The sequence below is a fragment of the Syzygium oleosum genome, unplaced genomic scaffold (genome assembly GCF_021117445.2).
Source record: "Syzygium oleosum isolate NSW1041296 unplaced genomic scaffold, Sole_v2.1 Sole_v2.05, whole genome shotgun sequence".
NCBI classification, from domain to species: Eukaryota; Viridiplantae; Streptophyta; class Magnoliopsida; order Myrtales; family Myrtaceae; genus Syzygium; species Syzygium oleosum.
This window is the reverse complement of record NW_026607489.1, coordinates 6,206,429-6,218,124: the sequence shown is the minus strand read 5'-3', so window position 1 is coordinate 6,218,124 and position 11,696 is coordinate 6,206,429. Positions and strand designations below refer to the sequence as shown.

The window sequence follows — 11,696 nt, the reverse complement described above, 5'->3', positions numbered from 1 at the left end:
TATATTATTATAATTGATGAAGCAAAAATATCTGTGCTCTTCTTTCTTTTACTATATTTTCTCGTGTGGAACTTGCGGATTTGATTTCATAATTAAGAATACACTTTTAAGTACATGAATGTGTTCTTGTGTGAAGCATTATTGTCGAGAACCGAGTGTGAGTTGTGCTAAAAAAGTCTCATATCGGAGAATTGATGTGATGTGGAACAGTTAACATATCTTAATTGGCCCATAACTTATTGACTTAATCTTTTGAGTGAAGATCAGTTCAACTGGATACGTTGACGGACTCGAACTTAAGCTCCCTTGGTCAAGGTATCGAGTTTATGATGTGTGCTCTCAACACATGGTATCAGAGCTAATGGTTGCAACGCAATTTTTGAACGGCCTTCATGGTTCGGCCTGGCGTTAAGAGACCATGGATAAAGGTGGGCGTGTGTAGCAACGCTGTCCCAATGACAACCATCATGGTTCGTTAGGAGAAAAGGTAGGTGTTTAAATTTTAGTTGAGACATGTTGATGAGCTCACACAAGAGGTTCTATCACGCGAAAGGTGGACCTTTAAAAGGATCTCTTGGTCTAGCAAAAGAGATAGGGGTAGGGAGTAGACCTAACACCTAAAGATAGCCTTCATGGTTCAGTTAGGAGAAAGGGTGGGTGTTTAAATTTAAGTTGAGACACGTTGATGAGCTCACATGTGAGGTTCGATCAAGCGAAAAGGTGGGTGTTTATTCAAGTTGAGACAGGTCACACGTGAGGGGGAGATTGGTTGATTGGTGGCCCACTCCCGATGTATCGATGCTTGGTGAATATTTCAATGAATATAACGATAAAGTGAGCATTTGACAAACATTAGGGACGAACTCAAAATTCTTAACACTCTTTGTAGATGTCTAACCTCCACGCGATTTGATTATTCAAAATGGATAATCAATTGAAACCGACCTTCTCACTGGCCTCTCCTCCTCCCTAGACCTGATTGACCATCATGATCATTCAAATCATCAATCTCCTTTGACATTTCGTTTCGCTATCACCAACGACAATGCCCATCGCGCAATTGTTGTCGCCGTCGAGACGCTAAGAGAACGGCCGGGAAGAGGGAGGGGGCCGATGATCAACACACGACAGAGGAGGCAATTGCTGTTTGTACCTACGTGGAAATATAACTTAAGATGTAGGCTCTGTATTTGAGAAAGAAAAAAATATCGTTAAGGTATAAGTAACCATGGAGAAAATAGTAATAACCAGTTTAGAAAATTGAGACTTTTTTTAGATTAAAAAAGAGTTTTGAGTGAATGTGTTTAAATGAAATTGGTTTATGATTTTTTAAGGTATTGACCCTTGAACAAATGACATGCATCTACAACGTCAGATGACACGTATGGCAACTAATTGCGAAATTGGATGGAATGCTAAATTTGGGCCGGTGGTATCACTTTTGGGAATTTTTATGGCAAGAAAAGCAGTTTTGAGTACATGTGTCCAAGTGATACCAGCTTAGGATTCTTCATGACATTAATCGGCCTTAATTTTTTGCATCACTCAAATTGAAATTCAACAATCAAATGACTAATCTTTGATGCTAGTTGATCATTTCAAAGCGTCAGTTCGCTACAAATGGCATCAAGGTTTTTTTCAACATATCTCCTCATTCCATTCTTGTTCATTCCTTTTTTAGGGGAGTTCGAGAGGAGTTGAATGTATCCCGAAGGTGAACGGATGGTTCAAATCCAAGCCAAGGTGGTGATGATTCAGGTCCAAGATCCGAAACCCTCCATGTCAAGGTGATGGTGTTAGGTCCAAAGCTCTCTTGATCTTATAATGCTTTGATCTTTGTTTCAAAAAACATGGAACTTTTCATGTTCCTCCTAAAACTTCTAATGTGGTACGTACCTTGGACGACGTTCTTTCAAAAACCGACCATAATTTCCCATGTACTTTCACCTAATAACAACAGTTTCAACCCCCGCTCATGTTGTTCAAAACGAGCGATGTGTCGTAGTTTTATATGTTTCACGCAAGTGGCCCCCCTAATTAATTATCTATAGTATTTAAGAATGAGTTCCAGCTAACATAATTGCGACCATGGTTCCACAGAACAACCTAAAGGAAAATGAAAAATAAGAGAGAGAGAGAGAGAGAGAGAGAGAGAGAGAGAGAGAGAGAGAGAGAGAGAGAGAGAGAGAGAGGTAAATACAGAACGATTTGAATATATTAAAAGGTGGAATTAAGCAAGATAAAAAAGACGAGGCGTTTGTGAACACGGTTACAAAAGGAAGGGGGGGGGGGGGGGGGGTTTAATGAGGGTTTTCCAAATTAAAGTTTAGGTGAGAACACCAGCTTCCTCTTCAATTCTACGTAGCAATTCGTGAACAGCAGCTGCGATTTCATCCACCGTATTCAAGTGGCACCCTTCCTCCACCTGTGTCCCATTTCACCATACATAGAAAAAAGGAAACACGTTAGCTGATTGGAATTAAAAATAATAATAATAATTAAATTGCGCCCTGAAAAGGGCAAGAAAGAACATATCAGAATAAGAAATTTTCAACTAGGAAATTATGCATGTACGTTCTTTGCGGACCTAACCAATTGGCTCGTTACACGATTAAAAGAAATACTTGAATTTACGGCTTCACTCAAAATAATGTCATGGTGTGATTGACGCGACTTCTACTTTCGACAGTTGACATTTTAATTTTTACTTTAAAGCTTGAAAATTCATTTTTGTTATACTTACCAATAAGTATTTCTTAAAGTCTATTTAAGGATACAGAGATTAATAAATAAAAAGTTGTTCAGAATACTTTCATTATTTTTAAGAGTTAAAAATATAATAATAATATATTCTCTTCCTGGTGAAAAGATTATTGTTTGGAGGACTTTAAGCCCTACCTGAACAGTCCTCTAATATTCGAGCCCAAAAATCAATCATGCTGCATCGGAAAATCAGTAGGAAAAGAACGAAAGATATGAACAGAGAACACGTGAAATTTGTATTTTGCTATGAAATCTCAATTTATCTCATAATGCACGACAAAGTCTGATTCTCCAACCTGTTATTCGTGCTACAATATCTAACCCTAAGCGACTACACGTAGATAAAACACGCTATGATCACGTACTTAAGCGATGTAGAATTATTACAGTATACAATCCTAAGTGGATTTGAGATTACAATTAACAGTACGAATAAATTCAAGCTGTGACAATGTCATTCGTCTCGGAATATAATAAGATTAGCTGAGACAGAGAGCATATTGCATGAGCAGTAAAAGACAAGCCCACCTAATAATTAACACGCGGGCGTATCATTTCTTGGCAAAGAAAACGGAGAAAAACAATAGGAAAAGACAAGTGGGGCGTGTGATGAGAAACATGGGAACGGGACTATACCTTGACGCTGACCGAGTAGAGGACCGAGTCGTCGACGGTGGTGACGTTGAGGTGGAGCACACTGAGCCGGAGGCTCTGCAGCCCGGCCACCAGCTGGAGCAGCTGCCTCGGCCTCTTCTTGGAGAGGATCTTCATGTTGGCGTGGCTCTCCACCATCGTCACCTCTATGTCCGCCACCGCCCACTGGGGGTGGTGGTGGTGGCAGCCGCCGCGGTCCTCCAGGGCTGCGTCCGGCTCGGCTGACCCGCCGCACTGGGTCGGCGCCGACCGGGTCGAGTACTGCGGGAAGCTGAAGAACTCGGCGAACGGGGACGAGACATCGTCGCTGTTATTGTCGATGGCGGTGGTGGCAGCGGCGATGTCTTGGAGTGGTTTTGGTTTGGACTTGTGAGTCTGCATGGACTGGAGGAGCTGCTCTAGCTCCTTCACGAAATTGATCGCCCCTCCTATGATTGAGGCTTGATCACCCTGAGGAAATAAAAAAAAAATATATTAACATGTCGAGCTATATATTTATTTAATGAGAATGCATGTAGATTTGCGAATTCTTGAGCTCAGATATTGAGGGAACTCGTCACCGGGTTTCAAAACGAATGGATTAATAAAATAAGTGAGGTGCACTTATTGCATATCTCGAAATTTGGATGGCATCATTAGCTAACTCGTAAATCATTTTCAAGAAAAGAGGGAAACGGGAAAGCTGAGAACACCGAGGCAATCGCGAAAAAAGCAGTCACGAGAAAGGTGGAGAGAGGCAGAGAGAGCGGCGTTCAAAGATGATTTGACCTCACTCTGCGACCCACCTCCCCCAGCTCGGAAAAGATATCATCATCATCATCATCATCATCATCATCATCATCAACTACGTTAGGAAAAGAGGGAAAAAGGAGATATTGACTTGCTCTGACATTTTTCGTTCATGGAAGAGAGAAAAAGGAGGTGAGTGTGGCTATGGACTGACCCGCTGGCTGTAGGAAGGGGGCATGAGGGAGCGGAGGACGGCGAGGTACTCGTTCATCTGCTTGCGGCGGTTGCGCTCCACCGCAATGTGGGTCATCCTCTGGTTCTCTATCTCCTCCTTGTTCTTGCTGCTCCGGCTCCTCCTCCTCTTCCTCCTCCCCCCACCAGCTGCTCCTCCCCCGCCGGCCCCCGCCGCGGCGGACGGGGAGTGCTGGCCGTTGCCGCTGCCGGCCTCTGTGGCGGCGGTGGCGCAGGTGGTCTCCGGGGACGAGGAGTTGGGGTCCACGGCCGGCCACTGGCTGCTGGTGCTGATGCTCACGCCGTGCATGGCCGAGGTGTTGGCCGAGGACGAGGAGTAGTAGTCCCAGCATCCATTGTTGCCGCTGGGGTCGTCGTTGAAAGCGTCCAGGAAGGCCTTCTCGTCGGCAAATTCTTGGAGGCCCCCGGCCAGGGCGTAGTACTGATCCCGACCGTAGCCGAAAGGGTCTTGTGGGTACACCACTGCTTCTAGCGCCATTTCTTTTTATGCTTTTTTACTCACTACTCTCTCTCTCTCTCTCTCTCTCTCTCTCTCTCTCTCTCTCTCTCTCTCTCTCTCTCTCTCTCTCTCTCTCGCTGCGAGTCGCTCGAATTGGTGTTTCTTTCTATGGAGAAGAAGGAGAAGAAGCCAAGGCGCAAGGTTGCTCTGAAAGAACAAACAAAGGCCCCTTTTTCTCGGTGTGGAGCTACGAGATGGAGGAAAAGGCAGTGTGCGGAGAGGGGGTTTTAAATTGGGTTCTTCAAAAGGGAGGGGGGGGAGGGTGGGTGGGTGTGTGTGTGGGGATGTGTTGCGGAAGGAATTGCTACAGAATGTCGCACGTGAGATTGTAAGAAAGAGTGGACTGGTCATTGCCTCTCTACTCTTAGAGAGAGAAAGAGAGATAAAGAGAGAGAGAGAAGAGAGAAGAGAAAGAGATTCTCTTAAGCACGAGCATCTTGAGAGACTTTGTTTGGAGAAGGTAACATTTCTCGAGTTCCTCTAATTAGTTGTTTAGACTAACAATTTCCCCCAAATATGCTGAACTATCAATATGAATTAAGTTTTTATGCATAACCCATTTCCTTAGCACTCTCCTTTCGCATGCGGAAACACTCGATGTGAACATAACCACATAAGCAGGAAGATCGAGACGAGCAGGAACATAAAGAAATAACTAGTGCGACCTGAACTGAATAAATGATACATGTTGCGGTTCGAACTCATGACCTTTTATCTCGTTTATTATGTTTGCTAGACAAATTGTTCTCCCTCACAAGGAAATATACCACGATATATCTCTTAATGCTCACTCTTCATATGTAATTCGGACCTTACGGCTAAATATATGTACGGGAAGTGGGATACACTTACGCTGGCAAGGTGATCGAGAAATTGGAGAAAAAACAAACGACAAACGGCTTGAGTGAGATACGGAACAACCGCTAGATCGAAGCGTCGAGCCGTGTTTGAATACTACATCAAAATTAAACGCTTTCCTCTAAAAGCTTATGATAAAAGCGATAGTGAATATCTATAAGCATCTCTAATTAGTTTCTCCTGCTCAGACAGGAGCCACGTATGGTGCAATTAACAAAGAGTACAAAGCCAAAAGACAGCCTTGGAATCGATTGGGACCCAAGGACCTTTGGTTTTGCTTAGGACCCTACTCCACTACCATGTTTTGGTTGCGTGGAGATCAAATGCATATCCCGCAACTTGAGCAAACCCCACATGATTTAAACAAATTTGTTTAATCGCGCAATTAGCAACAAATCACGTCCCACCCGCAAGTCATCTCCGACTATTTTTGTTTTTCTCTGGAGGAAGAAAAATTAGTAGTTAGCACCGCAAAATGGAAAGTGAACTCAACAGAAACCGAAAGGAAACGAACGCAAAAGCCAGCTCAGGACGAAGTCAAAAGAGATTTTTGAAGCCGGCCGAAAGGGCATCGGAATCGAGAGTGTTTTACCCCCTCTGTTCGCGCACCGCCCACTTAAGAGATGGATGAGCGCTTTCTTTTTTAGGGCAAATATTACAAAAAATCTTGAACAACTCTATACTTGCCAATTGCGACACAAAATACCCAAAACCTTTTTGTTTTGTGTCATGAAAATACCAGAATTTATACATGTATGATAAATGTACTTTGGATGGAACTGAAATAAAAGGTATATATGACACACCGGTATAAATTTGGTGTGTTTTATGACACAAAAAAAGTTTTGGGTATATGTGTGACCCAAAAATGTTCGGAGTATTTATATCATACTGAGTATACTTTGTAGTTTTTTGTGGCATTAACTCTTATTTTTTTTCATTTCGACCGGATCCGACTCCGACAATTATAGTTACGCCCGATCTAAGTTGGGTACGATCGAAAGCCGATGCCATCTCGGATTCAAGGCCCAATCGTGGTCATTAAGACTGGAGGAGGGCGACGACGAGGACGACGGTGCAGAGGGGGGAACAAGAAGAAGACCAGCTTCGAGGAAAGAAAAGTAGCTCGTGACGCACGACAGAGAAACGAACTGGTTTTCCCTTTCTTTATATCGGAAACTGGAGAGAGAGAGAGAGGCTGCCTAAAACCCTAGCCGGATGCGACATGCGGTTTCATTTGGTAATAATGCGGTCGGGAACACTTTGGACGTGAAAAAGAGAAAGATGACGAAAAGCTGATGATGCCCCCCCAGAGATTCTGTCTACGAGATCTATAAATAATAATAGTAGAGAGAAATTTAACCAAGAAAAATGAACGAAGAAAGAGGAGGAACAGAACAGGGTTACTTCAGTTCAGACGTCGGACATGCACAGAGCAATCCATGTGACCACACAAGCTGCCACCCTGTAATCATCCTCCGATGTAAACTTCCCCTCTTCCCAAGAACTTTTTCGCCCTAAATTTTTTTCGTTTTCCACCCCCCTCCCCCCAAATTTCTTTAAAAAACAATTTGATTTGCTCGAATTTCGATCTTTTGCCAAATTTCATTCATGCCCATTTCAATATAGTAAGATCACCCCCTCTTGGTATGGAATTCGTGCATCAACTCAATTATAATAGAAGACATTCTTTCTAGGGTTTCTTGATATACCCCTTCGGTTCTTGGGCTCTCTTCCATGGAGGGAATATTGTCGTTGCAGCCAGGCACCACCCCAAGGCATTATAATTCGCAGCTCGAGTATAATAATAATAGTGATTAAGGGTGCGCTTGTTTCGTGAAAAACTTAATGATTAAAGAAAATGTTTTCCGGAAAATCATTTTTTAGGAAAACGCTTAATTTTCTTTTGTTTGGTGATACACGATGGAAATTGTTTTCTGATGTTTGGATATCATTGGAAAATGATTTCAATCTCATGATTTTATTTCAGGCAAAAAGAAAATCAAAATTTTTAATTATTTTTTATTTCACATTTTTATTTTTTCTTTTCTTTTTTTGAAAAAATCGGAATTTTTTTTATTTTTTTATTTTATTTTTTCTCTTTTCTTTTCTTTTCTTTTCTTTCCTTTTCTTTTTCCCTTTACATTGCCACAACCGACCAGTGATGGCCACCGACGAGCTCAAGGCTCGCCTGGCGACGGCCACAGGTGAGGTCGAGCTCCCCGGCCTCGACCGAGCCTAGGCTCACCTAGATCTGGCGAGCTGCGAGCTCGCCGGCCTTGGCGGAGCTTTGGCTCACCGCCAAAGGCCATGGGTTCGCCGGCCTAGGGGAAGCTCTGGGTTCGCCGGCTCGCCCGACGATAGCCATAGGCGAGCTTGACCTCGCCAGCCTCGGCCTCGGCCGAGCTCACCTAGATCTGGCGAGCCGCGAGCTCGCTAGCCTCAGTAGAGCTCGGGCTCGTTGCCAAAGGCCACGGGTTCACCGACCTAGGGTGAGCTCGCGCAGCCGTCACCATGTCCAGCGACCGGCCGAGGAAGAAGAAAAAGAAAAAGGAAGAAAAGAAAAAAAAAGAAAAAAAGAAAAGAAAAGAAAAAAGAAAAAATAAATAATTCGATTTTTTATAAAAACAATAAAAATAATTTTTAAAAAAATAAAATATAAATAAAACTTCAAATTTGTTACATAAATATTTTTACAAGAACAAACGTTTCATTAATTAAGGACTAGAGCCCGAGCGCTGAGGACAAACGCATAGCCTTTGTGGACTCGGGCCGGAGGCTCGGGACTAGAGCTCGAGCATTGAGGACCTGAGCATGGCCTTTATGGGCATGAGTTTGGGTGCCGGAGCATTGGGGACAAGCACCAGGGGTTCGGGCTCAGCCTCAATGGTCCCGGGTGTGGGCGCCGACGGCTTGAGCCTTGGACACTGAGGTCTCCAGCCCGGCCGCCGAGACCTGGTCCTAAATGTTGGTAATCAAGAACCAAGGTCGGGGTTTTCGTGCCCAAAGCGTAGAGTTTCGGGTCCAACCGTTGATAGCTGTCATGCTTCGGAAAACGTTTTCCGATTCTTTCAAAGAGAAAATTATTTTTCTAAATTTAAACTTTGGTAAGGAAATATTTTCCGTTAACTAGGAAAATATTTTCCGTAGACTCATTTTTCTAAGCAAACCAAACACCGGAAAATGTTTTTCGCGAAACAAATGAATCCTAAGTTTTTGATCGATGTCATTCCAGTTGTGGCGGGTGCTCAGCCATGTTGCGATTCCTTTTTGGCACATTTGTTTTACCATGGTGGCGATTAAAGAAGTTGGCCGAAATCCGAAGACCAACTGGCATTCCATCGATCGTATCACCGAGAAATCATTTGATTATGCGATTCGATGGCCGATTAAGTCTTCGAGGGGATCTCTCCCCCAACTTGCCCCCTATGTTATTCATTTGTTTAACCTGTTCAATCGAGTTAGCTTGCTCCGTGGGATTATAGAGTATTGTCAACGTCCACCAAACCATAGGCCAAATATTTGTTTTCTTTTTATATTCATTTGGTTTTAGTCGTAGCCACTGTAGGCAGTATCGCGTTACGATAGCACATCCTCTAGTTTGGCACTTCCTCTCCGGAGCTTACTATCGTGTGGAATTTGATGGCCATGGACTTCATCGTGCGCTAGTTAAATATGATTATCAGAAATTGTTACTTTTCCTTCTGTCCATTGCCTAGAGGTTTGTAAGTGTTCGTGGATGTGACGCAAAAAGCAATAATGGGCTCCGATCATTTCCTACCGGGTTTTCACCCTATATGGACTAATAATTGACCTGTGAATTGACGTATATAAGTGTGGGACATTATTAAGTGTCAGTGTTATTATTGAGTAATTGACTAATCTCTTATCTGCATAATGTATCAGATCAAGCGGAATCTTCAGTGCTTAAGTTCTTCCTCTCACTCGATTGGTTTTGGTTTCTTTGAAAAACGCATGACCTGAAGTTTACCGCTATAATCATTGTTCAATGTGTGTTCAAACACGGAACCGGATAAAACCACTTTTTCAAACGCGTTACTGTCCAATATATGTTTGATATAAGGATCTTGTTAACGAGTATTTCGAGGTGCTTATTCAGCATGTTTTATTAGAAATATTTTAATTTCAAAATAGTATTACACAACACATAACATGAGAAAAACCAAATATTGAAAATTACAGATTTTCCGTCATTCTTGACTTAATAAGTGCATTGAAGTTACGTGTTAACGTAATTCATTGGATTTCATCATTCTATTAGTCCGGGTATGCTCATGGACTGTCAAGACGTGATATAGATTAGCTTGCATGATAGTGTAAATTAAGATACGAAATATAAATTTTATAGTTCTCTAATGATTAGACTTTTGGAATAACTCCATGCACCAGTCTTTCATGGATATTGTTAGAGATATATTTAGGAGAATTTTTTTATATCTCTCTTGATTCCCTATATCTCTTAAGATTGTGTATATATCTTTATTGATTGTGCGTATCCTAGATTGATCCTAATTGATTGTATTTGATATTGTAATATATTGTTATCTTAGATGGTAATCTTATTTAGCCCATAAGTATCCCCCCATGTACTTTTCATTATGGAATACGAAAAAAATTATATAATTCTCTTCCACATATTCTTATATGATGTAATCATAGCTATAAATGTTTAGTATGCCTTTGGGGACCATGACGGGCCATGTTGCAAGCATTCAAGTAGAAAATAGAGTTTTTCCAGATATGTGTGGGGTGTGAATACAAATTGGAATACAACATCAAATGTTTGGAGAGGAACTCAGCCAATTTTGATATATTTAGTTGGCTCATAAATGACTTCAACATTTTTTTGAGAAGAATCAGTTCAAAGGCTTCCTCCTATGTAGATATCATCTCTCATCATGAAGGCACTGCAGTGTTTGTTGTGCAATCTAACAGGAGATATCAGAAATCTCATGGACATAAGGGCCACTTCCTTTTGCCTTTTTTCTTCTGGGCAACTTGATTCAGATGACATGATGACAGCTCGCTTTGTGCATGGTTGAGACGGCTCAAGACTACTGCAATCTCGTACTATCCGACCTGTGTATGGGGCAAGCTAGTCGACACTCTTTGAATGTTGTCTAAAATATATATACAAAAACTGATTAAGGAAATGATGTCTTAGACTGTAAATAAGTTTTCCTTTTTAGCCGCTAACATTTTCGTTTCAATTTGGGTCATTAGCCATTTGGAATTTGGAGTGTCGGAGATGTATAAGAATATGCGGAATAGAGAATTGTATAATTTTTTGCATAGTTGTATATGTTCCATAGTGAAGAGTACACAACTATCTATGATAGCAAGATACTGAAATATCAATTACTAATAATCAAGGATATCCACAGTCAAAGTATATATATGCACAACCCTAAGGGATACGGAGAAACTCCTAAATATTACTAACATTTCCTTAGGTAGAATTAGCCAATTGGAATGCATATGTTTAGAATTATTATCCAGCGGACGCGTTTTGGCTTTACACATACGTTTAGCCCACGCAGACACTAATCTCCTATCCCCTTGTCTTGTCAACATGATTACTTAGGCGAACCTAATCCAGAACCATTCGCTCGACCGATAGACAGACACCAAGGACTTTAAACCCGTGGCTTAAAACATAAGCAGGACATCTAATCAAGGTTGTCGTGTTGCCATCCAGGCAAATACGGAGGTAGCTGCGGCGTATTAATGAGATCTGAACTGAATTAATTAAGCCCCGTTTGTTCACTAACGTGGAAACACTAGCTAGTGCCCCTAATCTAAATCTCTCTCGCACATCCACGCCCTCCTCATTCGTCTCATGTGGAATCCAGTTTGCACCCAGGAGGGTCCATGCACGACCCAACTCATCGACCCAGAAAAGACCAAAAACCAGGTCCAT

The 11,696-nt window shown here is 42.1% G+C and overlaps 1 protein-coding gene across 1 annotated transcript; it reads right to left on the bottom strand.

Moving 5' to 3' along the window:
* Nucleotides 1-2,190: 2,190 nt before the first annotated feature.
* On the bottom strand, nucleotides 2,191-5,103 carry LOC115676347 (transcription factor bHLH96-like). The gene is made up of 3 exons (XM_030599231.2): nucleotides 4,361-5,103; nucleotides 3,400-3,867; nucleotides 2,191-2,425 (listed from the first exon to the last, which is right to left on the bottom strand). Exons 1-3 carry the CDS (start codon nucleotides 4,874-4,876, stop codon nucleotides 2,327-2,329), a joined length of 1,083 nt encoding a protein of 360 aa, XP_030455091.1. The 5' UTR covers nucleotides 4,877-5,103; the 3' UTR covers nucleotides 2,191-2,326.
* Between the last annotated feature and the right edge of the window lie 6,593 nt (nucleotides 5,104-11,696).